A 20,461-nucleotide genomic window follows, 5' to 3' on the forward strand; every position below is an offset into this window, starting at 1 on the left:
CTTAAAATAAATTGTTAGAAACAATATTAATCTTATTTGTTATGATAAAAACATTGAGAATGAAGTCAACCATATGTCAACAATTTTCCCATATGATAAACAAGATGAATTGCAAGGTAAAATTGAACAATTTATATCAAAGAAATATACATTATAAATTTATTATGTAATTCGTATTCCCCCTTTCTTTTACAAATCAATAACAATATATTCAAAGCATACATTCATTCTTTTCCTCTTATTCATATATTCTAAGCATATTATATTTTCAATTCAAGCATGCATAATCATCTCACTTCATTTCCCCTCTTTTGGCACAAACAAAAAGATTTAACATTTATGATCAAAACATGACCATAGAAAAGAATTAAAGATTTTTCCATTTCAATGCTTTTCAAATCTATCTTACTCAATTTTCCATTTTAGAATGAACTAAAAAAAAAATGTAGAACATATGAAAGGAAGAGTATGTCATATAAGATCAATGCTTTAAATCAACCATAAAAAATAATAATATATTCCCCCTCAATTAAGTACAAGATGTCAAATATATACAAGTTTAAATAAGAGGATAATCATTACTTTATAGTAAAAATATTAATCAAAGTATGAGCGATGAAATGACTAAAGTATAATTCATTTAGGAAAAATTTATATACATTCCACCCAATTATGCACATAGAATCAATCAGACATTTAGTATGAATTTAATTTAGCCACATACTTCAAATTCATTGATAATTCCCAAATTTTCTTTAGTGTTTAAGATAAAACATTTGCAACCAAACAATTTTAAGTAAACTATTCTCATTTAGCATAGTCCAAGTCATTTCTTGTGATGTGCGATTTTTCCTTTCTAGGAGCCAAGAAATAGCCATCAATTTTAAACATCCCCAAAATAATATTATCAAATTCTCCATCAGGATCACTTCAAACATATAATAGTGTATCCTTTTCATTTTGAACCTTTTACAAAGATGTTTAAATGATTCAAAGTTTCGTGCTTTAGGTTAAAAAATAGGACTCAAGTGAATCTAGAAAAGTCATCAACAACGACAAAAATATAAGACTTATCATTTGAGCTTATGATTCTAGATGGTCCAAAATGATTCACATGAAGAAATTGAACATGTTTTATAGTCAAAGAGTATTGCTTAAATTAGAAAGAACTCTTCACTTGTTTCCAAATTGACATGTATCACATACTTTTACTTTCTCAAATTTCAAATATGGGCATACCTTTAACAAAACAATTTTTGAAAATATTTGAAAGTAGGTCCATGCAAACATGACCTAATCTTCTATCCCACAATCAAGTATCTTATATTTGATAAACACTTTTCTTTAATTTCAAACTCAATATCTTATATTTGATAAACACTTTTCTTTAATTTCAAACTCAATGTTTATGATATAAACATCCTTATTTCGACTTTCAGGAAACATAATCTCTTTTGATGTAGTATCCTCAATAAAGCATTTGGAATAATCAAATTATGTGATAACATTTATCACACAGTTGACTAAAAGCTAAATAGATTATGTTTAATATTATCTATTAAGAGAACATTTTTCAATGACGGAAGATTGGCAATTACAAATATTTCCAAATTTTTTTCTTTTGGGATTTTTTTAAAAGTATCATGACCACCATCCTTCTTTTTGAAACTCGTCATTAAGATTGAACAATTGATATCAAAACATAATAGATTACATTATATATCATAGAATATTTCAAATACATAAAACTTGCTTTATGCTCAACTGGACGTCCTCTTGAAAGATCCAGACATCTGCATAGGAAAGTTCCAACTTTCTCTAGATTCGGACGATGGAGTCCTTACGTCCATTTTCCCATTTTTAATAAAATTTTAGAGTTTATGATCATAAAGGCATAATGCAATAGTTTTATCAACCAAAGAACACATAAACATATTAATCAAATATTTCAATTTCATCTAGAATTTTCGAACCTCTTCGAATATGTGAAAATCTATCAAGAGTTAGAGGCTTAGTAAAACTATTGGCCAATTGATTTTACGAATAGCTAGTAAATCAAAGTAGGTACCTTTGGATGTTAAAGACCTAACGTCTTAGTGCTAGTAAGATATCTAAAAAACCACTTTTCGGTACAAATGTACTATTCTTTATGATTAAATTAAAATATAGCACATAAGCACATTCTAAATAAAACATCAGGTCAACTAGCGGTTAAGTAAAAGGAATTCGATCCTACCTCTATATTTTGTTATGTTCACGAATATACATTGACCATCCAATTTGATTGATGAACAATTCAGAGTGTTCATTAGCTTCAATTCTTTCATTTTGAACTCCATTCTTTCTTTTTGAGAATAGAGCTTGTTTCCCCATCATGTGCTCAAACATCCACTACCAAAAGACCATTTGCTCTTTATTTCCTTGTTATCTACGAAATAATTTAGTTTCTATTCCTTGGTACCCATAGAACTTTAGGTCCTTGGTAGTTAGTGTTAGTGGACTTTTTAATCCACTTGTAGTCACCTTTAAAATGCAACATCTTTTTGATTGAACAGTTGTAAGTTTCACGATCATTTTTATTGCAAAAATTATATGTGACATTTGAAATGGGGGAAGTAGAAGGTTCAACAAATAAATTTTCAAGAGACTTTTGTTTTAAAAAAAAGGTTTGTATCCAATTCCCCCTTTATCAAAAGCACATTTTTGTTCACTAAGTATTAAATTAAATTTTTTCTTGCCTTGAGTGAATTTGTGAACAATTTGAGTCAAATTTAAAATATTTTCTTGTAACGAGGAATTATCCTTAATTAAAGAATCATAGTTGACGTTTTCCTTTTTCAAAATTATTTTGAGTTTTCAGAAATTTCTTTACCTCTTTTTCTAATGAAGAAATTTTCTTTTTGAGTGTAAAGTGTTTGAGAGCAAGTTTTTCAAATTCTTCAAGAAGTTCATCATATAAGATAGATCATTCATCATATAAAGAATTGTTATTTGAATTTACCTCATTTTCAATGGCCATAAAGCACATGTTGGCAACTTCTTCTTGATCATCATTTTCTTAGCTGTCGCTCTCATCCCCTGGCGCTTTGAGTGCTTTTCTTTAATAAATCTATTTTTCTCTTCTCCCTTTTTCCTTGAATAATGCTCTTTGTATACTCCATTGTGTGCATGGAGTTTGACATTGCTTGCAAATTCAAAAATGAATGGGCGGGAAAGTGTTTTTCATTTTAAAACTGGTCATTCGTTGTGCGGTAAGTGGCACAATGTCAAATTTACTGTCAAAAAAAGTGTACATGTAGTAAGATTGTTTTTTCTTTCTTTTTGAATCAACGACTGTTGCGAAAAACTTTTCCATTTCTTAACAAGAAGAACTAGATGATCAAGTTCTTTATCATTTATACTTTCATTTGAAGTGCCTTCATCAACTATGGATTTTAAAGCGATTTGGCGTCTTTCCTCTTTTTTGCTTTTCATTGTTTTCTCATTGACTTCGTCATTGTTAAGCTCATAAGTCATTAATGTTCCATAGAGTTCTTCCAAAGAATCTATCAACAATCTTACAGGATTCCATTCTCCCAAGAGTGGCCTAAGCACTTTACTCACAAGTTCACAGTTAGTGAATTTTCAATTAAAGCTTTTGAGGCCATTAACAACATCGATAAAATGAGTGATCATATCAACAATCGTTTCATTTTCTTTCATAAAGAAATTTTCAAAATCTTTAACCAAAAGATTTATCTTGGTTTCTTTTACTTTGTTAGTTTCAACATGAATAATTTCTAATGCATGCCAAATATCATAAACAGAATCACATGTACTAATATGATTAAATTCATTTCTATCTAAAGTACAATAAAGTATATTTTTTGTCCTAGCATTTAAAGACAATTTTATTTTAACATCTTCACTATATTTTTCTCTAGGTTTAGAAATTATTTGACTCGGTTTACCATCATCTTTAATCTTTTTAGGCACATAAGGACCAAATTCAATAACTTTCCAAATATTATAATCTATTAATTGAATAAATATTGTCATTCTAGTCCTCCAATAGTTATAATTTGTAATATCAAAGAAATGAGGATGATTTGTAGAATGCTCATCAAGATTTTGAAAAATATGGTTAGCCATTGCTTAAGATTGTAAAATCTTAATTTCAAAGTAAGTACTTTACTCTGATACCAATTGAAAGCCTAAGAATGACTAACCAAGATGGGGTCAATTGGTTTTTAAAACTTTTTCAAAAATTAATTCTAGATTTAAACTAATACGATAGCAAAGGAGATAATTAAATAAATATGCACAAATACGAAAGTAAGTAAAGACTAAAAATGTAAATTCAAACAATAAGTTCAATATAAAAGCGATAAGTAAAAAGGAGAGAGGATGCAAACGATAAAATTGTGGAGGTTAGATCTAAAGAAATAATCTACATCCTCCGTTACCAAGCTGTTCGGCACGAGCAAGGCCTTTTCACTATGTTGATTGGCTTATGATGCGATCCTACCCTTTACAACACTTTCAATGACTTACAAACAAGGAGCATCGATCCTTGTACAATGTTGAGCTTTACAGGACCTCAAAACAACCCACACTATTGAGCTTTTTGGGATCTCAATATGACCCACATGGTGATTTACAACAAGGAGTACTGATCCCTATACAATATTGATCTTCACGGGACTTCAACAAGACCCACACTTTATCAAAGTGAGTTTATAATTAAATCCTCTCTTGATAAATTATACAAAGCAAATTAAGTACTAAGAGATGTTAACACTTTAATAAATAGTAATAAATGATAGCTCAAGTGTTAAATGAAATTTTTTGATGAATGTGATAATTAAAAATTAGATTCAATCAATTAAAGTTTTCAATATGAAGAGATAGAAATGATACAATGTAAATTTAAAGCTTTTCTTCAAAATATTTCTCTCTTCTATGAATGATAGAAAAACTTTGATGAAGATGATAATTAAAGAGGTTAAATTAATAAAAGTTTTTATATTAAGAAATAAATAAAATGAATGCAAAGGAAAGCTCAAAAAATTCTTAAAACAAAAATATTCCTCTTTGATACACTTGAAAATCTAATGAAGAATGGAAAAAGTGATGATATTTATAGAGTTCAAAAACGTCGAAAAAATCTGCATTTGCAGAAGACATGTTTGATCGACCGCCTCTTGTCGGGATGATCAATATAGCCGTTTATACAGTAAAAATTAAAAGTCAGAACAGTCAAATTTTGGACCATTGGAGGGGATCCAGTCAATCGCCTCTATGGGTGGTTGACTACCTCGACAGTGTAGTCTTTTTACATTTTGGCATCGTTTGTTTCGATTTAAGAGTTTTGAAACGCATAGTCTTTTAGAAAGTATTTTTAGCTAAATTTTTAAGATAAAAATGTTTTTAAAGTCCAAATATCATTTTTAAAAGTCATTTTCATATTTGATCAAAACGTTGCATTGGAATGACTTTTAATGCACAAAAATTGTTTTTAACGCATAGAAAGATTTGAGCTTAACCATTCATTGCTAAACATCAAAGTGTTAGTACCTGTTAGTTTTATTTAAGAAATTAAGTTTTTGTTCCAAAGTTTTAGACTTCTCGTCTTGATCTTTCTTTGATGTCATCTCTCATGCTCTTGATTTTGATATTTCTTGACCTTTATCTTTTAAGCTCTCATCTCGAATGATTTGACTTGAATGCTTAACTTTTACTTTGATCTTAATTTCAAATCCGATGTATAATGCTTGATTGATATTAACATTGAACTATCATCACTCAAAATAAATTGTTAGAAACAATATTAATCTTGTTTGTTATGATCAAAACATTGAGAATGAAGTCGATCATATGTCAACATGTCTTTCGTAGACTTTATCTCTTTATTCATGACATCAATCCACTAATGAAAATTATTTTTTTACACGGCTTGATAAGAGTTGATTGATTAGATTTTTTTCCATCAATTCAATTCCATCCTCCTATTTTTGGAAAAAGACTATAAAATCATTTGAAATGGCCTTTATCCTTTCTCCAGTAGATTTCTTTACTAACATTTGTATTTGAGGTTGTTGAGTTTATTTTTTGGAACAATATTTTGATTGTGTATAGGGAGTGTTGTAATATTGTTCTGATTTAAAATTGTTTCTTGAACAAGATTTCGAATACAAATTTGTCTCTGATCCTAATCATTTTCAATTGTAATAGAAGGGATATATATTTTTCTTCAAAGATAAAATTCTTAACCTTTAAACCTTATTTACTCCACAAACTCTCATCCTCAAAAAAATCAAACATTTCTTGTTTTGAAAGTTGACCTAATAGTGGGATCTTAAAAAAAATTGTAACCCTGTAACAACTATTTTATTTGGAACTTTATTAAGAATTCAAGTTACGATTTTTAGTGCTTCTTCTTAGGGAGATTCTAACAAGATGAAATGACAAATCAAACTCTTTACCATGTCCTTAAGTATTATGTTTCGTGTTTTAGCATCACCATTCATGACAGAGGGCTTGGCTTGGTGTACTATGGGACAATTCCACATTTTTCTAGGAATTTAGCAAACAGCCTTAGACATTATTCATTTGATCTGTCATATCTCTCATAGTCTTTATCATCACGACAAGATCTGACGTGTTTTATTCTTGTGTTGATTTGATTTTCAACCTCAACCTTGTAAACCTTGAACATCAGTAATTGGAATTTCTCATGAATGAGATACAGGTAGCCATAACTAGAAAAATCGTCTATGAACATAATAAATTATTGTAAACCATTCTAAAAATTTGAAGGAAATGGTTCACATTTATTCGTATGATTTATTTTGAAGATATTCGAAGTTCTACTGACACCTAATCTACTTATATTTGCTTGTTTCCCCTTAATGTAATTAACATGAACACTTAGATTTGAAAAATTAAGGGATTAAAAATTCCCTTTGACACAAGCTTTTTTATTCTTTTTTGAAAGATGTGACCTAAACACTTATATCATAATAAAACAAAATTCTCATTGATTAATTTACGTCTAATACCACGTGAATTCACATACAATGTTTCTTTATAAGAGGCAGCTATGTTAAGTAATTAAAGATTGTTTTAACCATATAAAACTTGGTACCCACAATAGCTGAATTGAGAAAATACTAAAATGTCTATTTTTAAATAAACAGGAGTAACCATATTTGTTCAATGTATCTAAAAAATAGTATCGCAAATGTCATTTTTCAAATTCAAATAATGACCAATCTTTAATGATTACCTAAAAGTCCCTATAACCTCAACTTTAACTAATTTACCATTGGCCACACAAGTGAATCTTTCGGCATCAATTGACTTTTGACCGTTTAGGTAACCTACATAGACACACTTATGTGAATAGTGGCACCAAAATATATCCACCAAGTATGTCTCGGTACTGAAACTAAATTAATCTTAGAACAAACCAAAGTGAGAAACATTCTTTTCTTTACACGTCAAGCGTGATATTTAGTATAGTCTCTCTTTATGTGACCCAGATTTTCACAAAAGTAACAGTCACATGACTTATCCATTTGAGGCTTATACTGTCTCTTTCGAGTTGAACCAAATGCTTCTTTTTTATTCTTTTTGTCTTGAACTTGTCCTTAAATGTACTTGCCAAGTAAGAACTTTTCCTTTCTTCTTTTTACACACAATATGAAAAATGAGTTCATTAAGAGTTCAATTCCTTTTTTGATATTTGTAACTGGCCTTAAACTAGCTGAATTGTATAGGAAGATAAATCAAAACTAAATGCATGAGCAAATCATCAGACAGTTCAAGCTTTAATGCCTTCAATTTTCAAGCAAGATGAGACTCTTCATGATGTACTTCAATATGCTTCCCTTAGCAAATACTTTAGCAAAACCAAATTCTCCAGAAGCGTACTAGTTTCAGCCTTATCGCTTTTAACATTGCGTTTTTCGATTTCTTTAAAAAATTCCTTGCCGATAGTTACCTTATTAGACCCAACGCATTGAATATTACTGAAATTTCACGCTTCATGATCATAAGACTCATGCAATTTGAAAGATCCCACTTCTCAAAGTCCCATTTTTCGACAATGGAACTTCTATATGTAATTGTAGTGGGTCGTTCAATCCTTAAAGTAAGGTCTAGATCCATGCAATGAAGCACGATAGGAAGTTCTCATTTGAGTCCTTAAAATTTGGTTCAAATGTAGGAATTGAAGTGATGTTAGTAGATATTGTAAAAGTAGATGGATTAACTGAATAGAAAACTTAAACCTAAACAATATGTTCACATGGAAATCCATATTAGACAATTAATAATTTCAAATAATGGTGGATTCATCACAAGAGATCGAACACAACATTGATATTTAGTCTTTGGATAGAAATATGAACTCATAAGATAAGTTGTCGGTGTAGTAATTAAATATTGACAATAAATCTCGTCAAACATCATTAATATTGTCAATTCCCCCATTAATTACAGATATACAACCATCCTAATATTCTAAATAAATTAATTTATGTAAGAAAGATTACTTTGTTAACATATTGTTTCAATTAATATATTTCAAAAATTTAGTAATTAAAAAAAAATTATTTAGTACCAAAATTTGAATTTGGTTACCCTTCTTTTATTTATTTTATTTGTTTCAAAAATAAAAAAAAAATTGAAAAGTGGCCACATTCGGCCAATCCTTTTGCAATACATAATATTTAAGTATACAAGCAGAAAAGCAGCCAATAGGGGGCGTCGTCAATAATGCCAAAAACAAAGAAATTATGGATTAAACTTATCGACATGGACAGGCTGCCAAATTGATTCTCATATAAAGATCAAACTTTTGAAGCTTAATCCATTCAATTATAATCACAATAATTAAATTAAAAACTCGATATCAACAATCAAATTTAGCTAAAACTGTCCCAAAATCCAAAATTCGAATTTTAGGACTAAAATTCACACTCCAAACTTGAGAAATCCAAAATTTGAATTCTAACTCTAAAATTCCTTCTTGTTTAACATCGAGTTGGCTCTAATATCACTTGTTAGAATTTTATAAAATTCTAAATCTGAAAAACTTGAAAACTTAATCACTTTATTGCCAAAATCCTCCATTCAAACCAACAACTTGTAATAAATGTCGATACACACAGGTATGATTAAGGGAAGAACGGAAGATTATATTATTTCCTCCATATGTGTTACAATGATTTTATATAAATTTATAGGTGAGAATCCAATCTATACATGGTAAGAACTATGATATGGAAATAACTATAAAAGAAAATTTCTTTGTGTTGATTGCCGTTGATTGCTGTTGGTGAGCTGGCTGTAATACTCCCCCTCAAGTTGGAGCATGGAGGTCCGTAATGCCCAACTTGGACCGAAAGAAGACAAATAATTTACGACCCAATGGTTTAGTAAAAAGATCAGCTAACTGTTGAGAGCTTGAAACATAGGAGGGAGCAATAAGACCAGATTTGATTTTTTCACGAACAAGATGACAATCTAATTCAATGTGTTTGTGGTACATTCATGGAAGATCGGATTACGTGCAATGTGGATTGCCACCTGATTGTAATAGTGAAACAGAATAGGTTGTGAATGCGGCAAAGCAAGTTCCTTTAGAAAGAGGCGAAGCCAAATAAGTTCACAAGTTGTAGTGGCCATCGCACGATATTCAGCTTCAGCTGAAGAGCGAGAAACAGTTGTTCGTTTCTTGGTGCACCAAGAGATGGGGCTATCGCCCAATTTGATGATGAAACCAGTTGTGAAGCGTCGTGTGAGTGGGCAACTTGCCCAATCAGAGCCACAAAAAGCGGATATTTGAAGATTGCAGTTGGATGGAAAGAAGAGTCCATAACTAGGTGTAGTTTTCAGATAGCGGAGCAAGCAGATAGCAGCATGTTGGTGAGGCTGGCGAGGAGTGTGCATAAACTGACTCAAAATGTTGACTGCAAAGGTAATATCCGGACGAGAGATGGTCAAATAAATCAAATGACCAATCAAGCGTCGATATGAGCTAGGATTGTTCAAAAGATCACTATCTGAGTCATTAAGTTTGCAATGTTGTTCTATGGGAAAATATGCCGGGCGAGAGCCAAGTTGCCCTGAATCAGTAAGAATGTCCAAGGTATATTTCCTTTGATTGATAAAGATGCCTTTAGGAGATCGAGCAACTTCAATCCTTCGGAAATATTTGAGATCACCAAGATCTTTGATTTTGAAGGTCTGTGCAAGATGCCGTTTGATAGAACTGATGGCAGAGCTGTCATTACCAGCAACAATGATACCATCAACATAGACAAGAACGTCAATAAAGGTTGTACCTTTAGTTTTGGTGAAGAGACTATGATCAGCAGCAGATTGATCAAAACCTGCAAGGATGAGAACATGGGATAATTTTGAATACCACTGACGTGAGGCTTGTTTGAGACCATATAATGATTTGTGGAGACGGCAAACGCGAGTCTCCCCTTTACGACAATATCCTGGTGGTGGGCGCATATACACTTCCTCATCAAGATCACCATGGAGGAAAGCATTGTGAACATCCAATTGTTGAAGAATCCAGTGTTTAGCTGCAGCTATAGCAAGGAGACATCGAACAGTAACAAGTTTAGCCACAGGAGCAAAAGTGTCATTATAGTCAAGACCTTCAACCTGAGTGAAACCCTTGGCAACCAAACGAGCTTTATGGCGTTCAATGGAACCATCGGCATGCAATTTTGTTTTATAAACCCATTTGCAACCAATTGTCTTCTTACCAGGGAGAAGATGTTCAAGGGTCCATGTGTGATTGGTTTCAAGGGCTTGAATTTCAGAAGCCATTGCATGTTGCCAATGCGGCTCAAGAATAGCTTGAGAGTAAAGCACGGGGTCTTGAACATTTTTGGAGATAGAAGAGAGGAAAGCAAAATGTTTTGGACTAAAGAAATGATAAGAAAGAAAATTAGGTAGAGAGTGAACCGTACCTGAGAAAGATTGGGAATGAGATGATGAACGTGGTCCCTTTGGAGATAAATCTGAGCAAATGTAGTCTTGAAGATATGTGGGACGAGTGATCGTACGTCGAGGTCTAGTTGGTGGGGTTGAGCTGGTGACGATTTCAAGGGAGTTGGTAGGTCCATCAACAACTTGTGGTGTTGGTATAGTTGGTTCCATGTCTGGCATGGATGAAGGAGATGAGTCAGGGGTGTCGTGGGTTGGAGATGGGATACTGTAAGGGACATCAAGGGGTTGATTGGTATTTGATGATGTGTGAGAAGGTTGCATGGTAGGAGCGAAGGGAAAGGTAGATTCTACAAAGTAGACATCACGAGAGAGGAAAATTTTCTTGGTTTGCAAGTCATAAACACGATAGGTATGTGGAGTTTGAGAGTAGCCTAAGAATATGCATGGTATGCTACGAAGAGAGAACTTGTCCCGGTGGACACTTAAAGTGTGTGCATAACAAAGACATCCAAAGACACGGAGGTGATCATAGGTAAGAGGTTTGTTGAAAAGGAGTTCATAAGGCGCTTTGTGACCAAGCGTGGGAGTTGGTATGCAATTAATCAGATAAGTGGCAGTAAGTATGCATTCATCCCAAAAGGTAATAGGTAAATGTGCATGAAAGCGAAGACATCGAGCTACATTTAGCAGGTGACGATGTTTTCGTTCTGCTACACCACTTTGTTGGGGTGTTTCAACACAAGTGCGCTCATGAATGATCCCATGGTCAAGGAAGAACTGTTGCATACGATGAGAAAGAAATTCTTAATCATTATCAGACCTAATATATTTGATAGGGCAATTAAACTGCGTGTGGATCATTTTAATGAACGTGGTTAGGCAAGTAAATGTATCAGAATTAAAACGCATGAGATATACCCAAGTAACACGTGAAAAGTCGTCAACAATTGTGAGAAAATAGTGTGAACCAGTTGTAGAGGGTGTGGAATATCCGTCCCAAATATCACAATAAATTCGGTTAAAGGTAAAAGTACTTTTATTTTCGACCAGTTTGAAGGGAAGACGCGTATGTTTACCGCGAACACAACTATCACAATTTCTAACATTATTTGAATCACATAAAATTTTTGGAATACAAGAATTTGAAGGATGACCTAAACGAAGATGTCATAGGTTCGGTGTGGCTGCAGGATTCACTGTGAGTTGAAATGCAACATGATTAAACGGTTTAAAATGGTAAAGACCCTCACGTTCTTCACCCATCCCAATCAGCTTCCTCGTGCGTAGGTCCTGAAATAAACAAATAGAAGAGGAAAATATGATTACACAATTAGACGATTTTGTGAGTTGACTTACGGAGTTTAAATTATATTTAAAATCGGGAACAAAAAGAACATTATGTAGACATAAATGGGGAGAAATATGAATGTGGCCCATATGTGTGACTTGGGCCTTGAAGCCTATGGGTAATGTAAGGGATTGACTATGGGCCCAAACATGTGAGGCTTTGGGTAAGTTAGAAACACAAGAAATGTGGGTCGAAGCCCCACTATCTATAATCCAGGGACCTGGGGCGATTTGGGGAGGTCATAGAGAGATACCAGAGAAGGCTGAGTGTGCAACGGTGCTGGGTTCCAACATTTCCATCAATTGCCGATAATGCTCATGAGATAAGCCAGGGATTGCACTCGACGTGGAAGGGGCTGAGGTACGGGACACCATGTTCGCTGTTGGTGGCCGATTACTGCCTGAATCCTGTGGTCGATTTTTGACAGATGCGGATCGCAAGGGCTGCCTAGGCTTATTGGTGTTCCAATAGGAGGGATAGCCAATGATTTCAAAGCAGGAGGCTTCTTGATGTCCATCTTTCCCACACTTTGTGCATTTTCTACTGTTGCGAGAATGGAAGCTGTGATTGACCGAAAAATTGTTGCGTGAGACAGCCATGGCCGAGTTTTCGGGATTGGGTAACAATGGAATTTGTAGGAGGCACTGTGTCTCTTCTTGGTGTATGGTGGCATATGCTCTGGAGATTGTGGGCAGGGGGTCCATGGCGAGAATTTGGCTTCGAATGTTGGAGAATGATTCATTGAGGCCCATAAGGAATTGAAAGAGTCGTTCGGTACTAGCTGTGTCTTCGGCCTTTTTGCGAGCATCACAAGTGCAGGAGTTGGCATCGGTTAGTGCATTGATCTCATCCCAGATTCCTTTAATTGTATTGTAGTATGTGGTGATGGACATGGCGTTTTGTTTGAGGTTAGCCAAATCACGTTGGAGGCGGTCGAGACGGGGGTGATTGCTTTGAGAGAATCGGTTGTCCGGATCAATCCATACATCAGAAGGTTTTGTGCAGTAGATCAAACTTTGTCTAAGGCGCCTATCGATGGAATTTAAGAGCCAAGAGAGAACCATATCACTGCATCGATCCCAAAGGTTGGCAATGTTAGCATCGGATGGTTGCTTTAGAATTCCATCGACAAAGACGAGTTTGTTCTTGGCATTAAGGGCCATACGCATCGAGCGTTTCCAGGCTGCATAGTTTTCTCCAGTGAGAAGATTGGGGACGAGCACAGCACCAGAGTTATCAGCAGGTGTTAAAAAATATGGGGATGTGAGGTCGTTGATCAATTGTGAAGGTGTCAATGATGTCAAATCAGATATGGCGGTAGTTGGTTTCGAAGGTCAGAGAAATCAGAGGAGGCCGCAGGAAGGAGGTTGCTCTGATACCATAATAAAAGTCGATACACACAGGTATGATTTAGGGAAGAATTAAAGATTAAATTATTTCCTCCATATGTGTTACAATGATTTTGTATAAATTTATAGGTGAGAATCCAATCTATACATGGTAAGAACTATGATATGAAAATAACTATAAAAGAAAATTTCTTTGTGTTGATTGCCATTGATTGTTGTTGGTGAGCTGGCTCTAATAACTTGTTCTAAAAAGTGTGTGCATTATATATTTTTATGGGATCTTCAATTAAAAAAATTTAGGATAATTCTATACAAACAAAGACCGTGATAGGCTCTATGACAGGCGCCAATTTGGTGCTCCCATGGGGAGGCGTCGACCAGCCTCTGTCACATTAGCAGGGCCGAAAAATTTACCTCACGACTCCATCCATATTTCAACACATGCGATAACTTATTGCCCCAACTAAAATTTTTAATTTTTTATTAGGATCCAATAGTTGAGAGATATATTCAAATTTATAATTCTAAATTTAGGCTGGTCACTTTCTTGAAGTTTGATTTCTAGCCTTCAAACGCATCAAGCACTCCTACCTTGAGCTTAAACATCTCAGTTGATCAAAAATGGTCCATGAAAAGATAAATATCTATAATAAAACAAAGATTCAAGAATAAATCCATAATTTTATTATCAATCTTTCGCTTCAATACCACACATCATCATCTTATACACTAATCAAAATCTTTTGATTAACATTTTAGAAAAATATTCAATATCAACGACAATTATTTACCCAAGGTGGGCCATACAACTCAATCAGTATACATAAAAGAATATTTATCAAATCGAAATGATTAGACCGTAGAATAGCATTATAACAAAGAAATTAATCGATTCCTTCACAATATTGTGCAACTTGCATAATGAAATTATGAACACGAGAACCCAACAGCAGGAGTTTATGATGATCATAAAACAAACCTTAAACAAGCTTTTCATTTCACACACATAGATAAGCACAGAAATGCACTCGTATATACAGTAAACATTTATCACCCAAATTAAAAAATAAAAGGAAAAAAGAAAAAACAACCAAAGAAGAAATCAAAGACACTCAAAAGAGAGAATTATAACATTTGCTTTCTTAGTGGCATGCACCCTCCTTTTCCTTTTCTTTTTCTTTTTCTTTTTCCTTTTCCTTTTCCTTTTCCTTCTCTTCCTCAGTCTTGGGGTGGTACCCAGGGAGCTTCTCCTTGATCTTATCCAAGAACCCCTTTTTCTCCTTTGCCTCAACGTCAGGGGTGGCACACTCGGTGGCCTGATATGGTGGTAGTGGGGGTGGTGCAGAAACTTCCTCAGCCTTCTTGTGGCCACCGGGAAGCTTCTCCTTGATTTTGTCTAAAAACCCTTTTTTCTCTTCTGATTCTTCATATTTTTCTGCTGGAACAGAAATTTCCTCAGCCTTATATTCTTCCTTGTGCTCTCCAGAAACCTTCCCCTTCAAACCCTTCTTTTTCTTCTTCTTGATCTTCACTCCTCCTTCTTCCACTTCTTCCTCATCACTTGACTGCATAACCATCAAGAAAATACAAAATATTGTCAGTACCTTTTGGTCCGTATCTGTAACAGTTTAAACGTTTAAAAGGAAGAACAAAAACTTACTGAACTACTAGAGCTGCCAGTTCTGTGAAGCTTTTCGAGTATACTCTCATGCTTCTTCTCTTCTTTTTCTTCTTCCTTGTGCCCCGGTTCACAGACCTGCGCCTTCTGTTCAAACTCAGTCACAAGTACTTCCTCCTTGACCTTCTTCTCTTCCTCTTTCTCCTTCTTCCCCATGAAATCAAACAACCCACGGTCCTTCACCTCCACGGGTCCCTCCTCCGCCACTTTGACGGCGGTTGTGTCCTGAACACAAGGCTCGTCAACGTGCTGATGGTATTTTTTCACCTCCTCCGCCATATTTCCCGAAAAATCTGATTTTGCAAGAAACAGTAAGAAATGTTTGTTTGAAGAAAATGTGTGTAATGATGATTATGTGAGAAAAGGAACGAATGGTTTGATAAATGCAAAGTGGTGAGGCTTTTATAGCAACAGGGACACGGTAATTACACGATTAAGATAATTTATTTTCGAAAGCAGTCCAAAAGACTTTTAACCTATCAACTTCTTTGAAGGGTAACTTACGCTTCCATTATTTAATTTATTTTCCACAAAAAAAAAATAAAAAAATTGGAGATTATCAAAACCTTGTGTAAGTTGTGTGCGAATAAAATTCTACTCACCCCTTGGTTTTGAAAAGTTTCATTAGATAAAGTTGGGTATTTAGCCCATAACTAGTGGGGCTTAAAAATAAATTTTGATAAAATAAATTAATGAAATATCTGGTTGAAAATTGTGGACGATTAAAATTAATTATCGACACCAAATGCTAAATCTAGGATCTATTTGGTTCATGGACAAACTTGACATAAAATATTTGTAATATACTGAATGAATTTTAATTGTTTTTCCTTTTTAATATTATATTTTTGGGATCACTATAATTTAACCTAAGATTTAGCGAAGATTTAGCGTCTTATAGGTGAAGAATAAATAGTGAAATTCAAAATTGCAAAACTTTTGTTTACCATATAACCTTACAACTTATTTCTCAATTTCTTACTCCAATCTAAAATTAAATGAATTCAAATTTGAATATTTCATCCGTTCCAGAAGAGAATAAATTATTTTCACATATACAGTACATAAAAAGAATAAGTTTTGTTCTTTCTCATCACACAAGTAATCTTCAACTTTGACGAATTCGAATTATCAATAGCAGGAACCTTTTCTTTAAAAGCCTACGAGTTAACGAGATTTTATTATTATTATTATTTTTTTTTTTTTTGGGTACCATATAGAGCATAACAATTTTATAACCACGGTTGGCCTAATTTTCTAAAATTCATTTTTTTGAATTCATTTTTAATCATATAGTTTTTCAATAATATAATCTTACACGTTATTATATAATTTTTTTACTTTTTATACACATTGAAATATTTTTCACAAAATTTATTCCAAAAATGACATGGGAAGGCGAATGATTTCTAGTGCCAAACGTGAATGCCAAGAATGTTCAATATTATAACATCCAATGAAGACATTCCACGTGGAGAACGTGGAATCATGTACTTGTGGGACCAGCACTGTCGGCTTGATTGGATAAATCTTCGGTGATGGCGGTGGAGAATTGATTTTTAAGAGAGCAATCGAACGCCACGTAGCATATTAGTAATGGTTCACATATCGAGATCTATGAAATCAGAGGGCATCACGCCTTTCAAAATGGGACCCAACCGCATTCATGGATCCATGTCGGCATCTTCCTGGATTGGGCCCCATTGACAGGTAGTCGATTCCTTTCCTTTCCTTTCGGTTCCCTGGCGCACGTGTGGGGGGTCTACTGGCACGTGAGCTTTTTTGTATAAGAGGAAATTCGAATCCCACCTTTCTTTCTTTGTCATTGTTATATGTAAATCAAATTTTTAATACCATATGTCATTATATTATTTGTCAATTTAAAACACAGTTAAATTTTCATCCAATTTTTCCCTCCATAACATTTTATACAATCCATTATATACAATTTTTATGTACAAGTAGCAAAATCCTTCGTTCTTTATAATTTTTCATCCATGTAAAATTTTATCGTGCCCTTGTTGAGACCACATTATTTTCATAAGAATGTATTTTTGAATAGTGTAATATTGGGAAATGTATATTTAAAAAATAGGAAAAAGTTTTGAATTTACGTGTAATATTATTTTATTAAAAAACGTGTAATTGAAATGATGTCAAATTAATGTTTAAGAATATTTTTTTGAAAAGCATGTGGGTCAAAGAGGGCCCGGATTCAATTACATGTTCGTTCAAGATTGTATTAGGCCGATTCAATTTCTTGAAGGATTAGAAATATATTTAATGCCATTGATGTGAATATCCATTAAAAATTTAATTGTACATGTTTTTCAAAGAGTAATGATTAGCGTTAATGTGACATTAAATGATAAGTGGAATTAAATAAGTCATTTAATTTCACATTTCATTCAATTTATCATCTAACGCCATCTGGACTTGAATTATAATCCTAATGGAATTGCATTAAACTATTCTTTTTCAAATCAAATATTCTATAGACTGACAACGTTTAAAAAAGCTCATTTATAATGATGTTTATCGAGTCAAAGAATGTACTCAATATAGACTTTTCCCTTGGACCATCTTACGATATCAATAGAGATCTAAACAGCGATGGAATTTTAAGTTTACACAAGAAAATACCAATAAAATATATAATCGAAAATTTTGGGTCATGTGACCTAATTTGCGTGCTAAACTGTATAGGCTTTCCTCAATCAAAGTTAATTGTTAGGTTTTCTCTGAAATTACAGCTTATGCAAGGAGGCCAAAATTAACACAACAGTTTCTGCCTTTTTCTCCTATTTTTGAGATTTTATTTTATTTATTTGAGTTTCTAATTCAATTTGGAATGTCACCCAAATCTATAAATATATTAGTGGTTTTCTTCATCGAATAATGAAAGAAAATACACATTGCATTGGTGATAAGCCACATTCTTCTTCCCAATTGATTTTCTTATATTCATAGTCTTTCTCAATTATCGATCTTATTAAATATGTCAATCAATAGAGACAGAATTCAGTCAATCTCTTATACAAGACATCTATTCTTTGAGTTGGTGGTTATCTTCATTCGTGCAACAAATGCGGATAATAAATATTTTTCCATTTTATCGTGAATATATATTTCCTTAACACTTAGTACATAATATCGTAATAGAGGTAACTAAAGTTTTAAGGAAAAAACATTGTAATGTGCCTTGAAATCGGTTTGATTTTTCAAGATTTTGTAAAGTTTTCTCCAACTTAAAAGCTCATTATATTCATTTTCATTTTCAAGCGTGTTGCCAAAAAACAATCAGTTGTTTTTACTGCCACAACAACCAACCAAAATATGAAGTGTGATGATTCTCTATTCATTTACAACTGTCATGGCATACTAATGTATTTTCTTATATATGTAGATAATAGTCTTATGACATTTTTTTCAATTAATTTGATTATTTAGTAAAATATATCAATTTAGGATCACGTTATTCGTAACCGGGCGTGGGTGTTTACACGCTCGGTTACCTGGCCCCACCACCCCCTTCACATGGGGGGTCAGACGTGAGACCTCGCCCCATGTGAGGGGGGAGGTAGGGCAGGGTGACCGGGCATGTAAACGCCCGGGTACAAACGGCATTACTCATCAATTTAATGCTAATATATGATAAAAATATATATATATAAATTTTAAAGTTGATTAAAAAAAAAAAAAAAACTATTGTAAGATTAAGAGATAGTATCAAAGAGATGGATTTTCCACTATAGTTCTTGGAGGAGCTTGGGATGAGAGAGAGAGAGATGAGTATTTCCGTTTTTATTTGTATATGGATAGGTTTTATGTGATTTTATTAGTTATTTTAATTTGGAAAATTTTTAAGTTCATTATCCTTATTTTTAGTGTTTTCAAAACGTCAAAAAGTCATTTTGACATAGACGTTTTATGTTGTAAAATTTTCCTTAATTTTGTAAATGTATTTTTTAAAATAACACGCTACACACGTTTTGTCACACACTGACATCGATGATGAGTTTTATAATGTTAATTTATTCAACTCTTATCAACAACAGCATCACAAAAATGCATTCGGTAGAGGAGAAAAGGTGAGAAATCCAATCGAAATTTAAGTAAGATGTCGATATTTGATTGACTTACGTAAATCACAATTTCTGATAAATGGAAGAAAATGACAATATACTACAGTATAATATGATATTCTTTCAAAACCATAGAATGAAATTATTTATGGGGCACACGTAATTGTCAACGTGCATTTTTAATTAATTTGCCAAACTATTTCCCTGCCAGAAGAAAATCATAGTTCTGCTATTTGTTTCAGACTAATGAACGCCATTTAATGGTGAAAACACTCAAATATCGATGACGTTATGAACAAAAGTACAATCATATTATTCATTAACACACGGCTTAATTATAAATATTAGTTACTTTTAAAATTGCTATCATGTAGGACTCTTCGAGGTCACACTTCAAATAAGATGAATTATCTCGGATGTCTCAATAGCTTTGTTCCATTATGATTTTTTATCAATGTAAAAATCTGGTTATCATATACGTAGTAAGTTATAATCATAATCCTGATTGAAGTACAGGGACCTGTTTCAAGTCCCTCTCAGGATACACACACAGTAGGACCCGTCGCAATTTTTTTTATTACATGTGGGGCCCGCCTACTACAGCGAGGGACTTGACAAGTCCCTGTGAAATTAATCCCTGTACTTAAGAATTAATTCTTATAATTAATAATGTATGCGAGAGAAATTTTGATCGAAGCCACCGTCCTAGTTAGTCAATATCTATTTATATTGTGAATTTCTATTGTTTTTCCCCATTAAATACAATCTACCATTAGACAAAATCTCTGAATTTTTCAATTTTAAAAGTTATGCCTCATTTAATCAAGATTCATATTTAAGGTCATGTAGTTAAAAATAGCCCAACACACACTAGTACAAAAAATAATTTTACAGACAACATACTGATAGCACACTGTTCATAAGGTGGGTGGTTATATTTTTTCAATATAAAACTCACATGGGACCCACCCCACGTGAGTCTTCTGGATTTATTTTGTGACAAAAATTATGTACCATCAGAATTTCTCTACTTCTTTACCGTTCT

The 20,461-nt window shown here is 33.2% G+C and overlaps 1 protein-coding gene across 1 annotated transcript; it reads right to left on the reverse strand.

The window, feature by feature from the left end:
* Positions 1-14,584: 14,584 nt before the first annotated feature.
* On the reverse strand, positions 14,585-15,725 carry LOC111367581 (phosphoprotein ECPP44-like). The gene is made up of 2 exons (XM_022988532.1): positions 15,314-15,725; positions 14,585-15,218 (listed from the first exon to the last, which is right to left on the reverse strand). Exons 1-2 carry the CDS (start codon positions 15,608-15,610, stop codon positions 14,796-14,798), a joined length of 720 nt encoding a protein of 239 aa, XP_022844300.1. The 5' UTR covers positions 15,611-15,725; the 3' UTR covers positions 14,585-14,795.
* Positions 15,726-20,461: the final 4,736 nt, after the last annotated feature.

This window comes from Olea europaea, chromosome 18 (genome assembly GCF_002742605.1).
Source record: "Olea europaea var. sylvestris chromosome 18, O_europaea_v1, whole genome shotgun sequence".
Taxonomy (NCBI): Eukaryota; Viridiplantae; Streptophyta; class Magnoliopsida; order Lamiales; family Oleaceae; genus Olea; species Olea europaea.

What these genes read in the sequence shown, in the direction of transcription:
- LOC111367581 (XM_022988532.1), bottom strand. Translation starts at nt 15,610, where the DNA reads ATGGCGGAGGAGGTGAAAAAATACCATCAGCACGTTGACGAGCCTTGT. An exon ending in CTGGCAGCTCTAGTAGTTCA is followed by an intron (nt 15,219 to 15,313) that starts GTAAGTTTTTGT and finishes ATGGTTATGCAG; the next exon opens with TCAAGTGATGAGGAAGAAGT.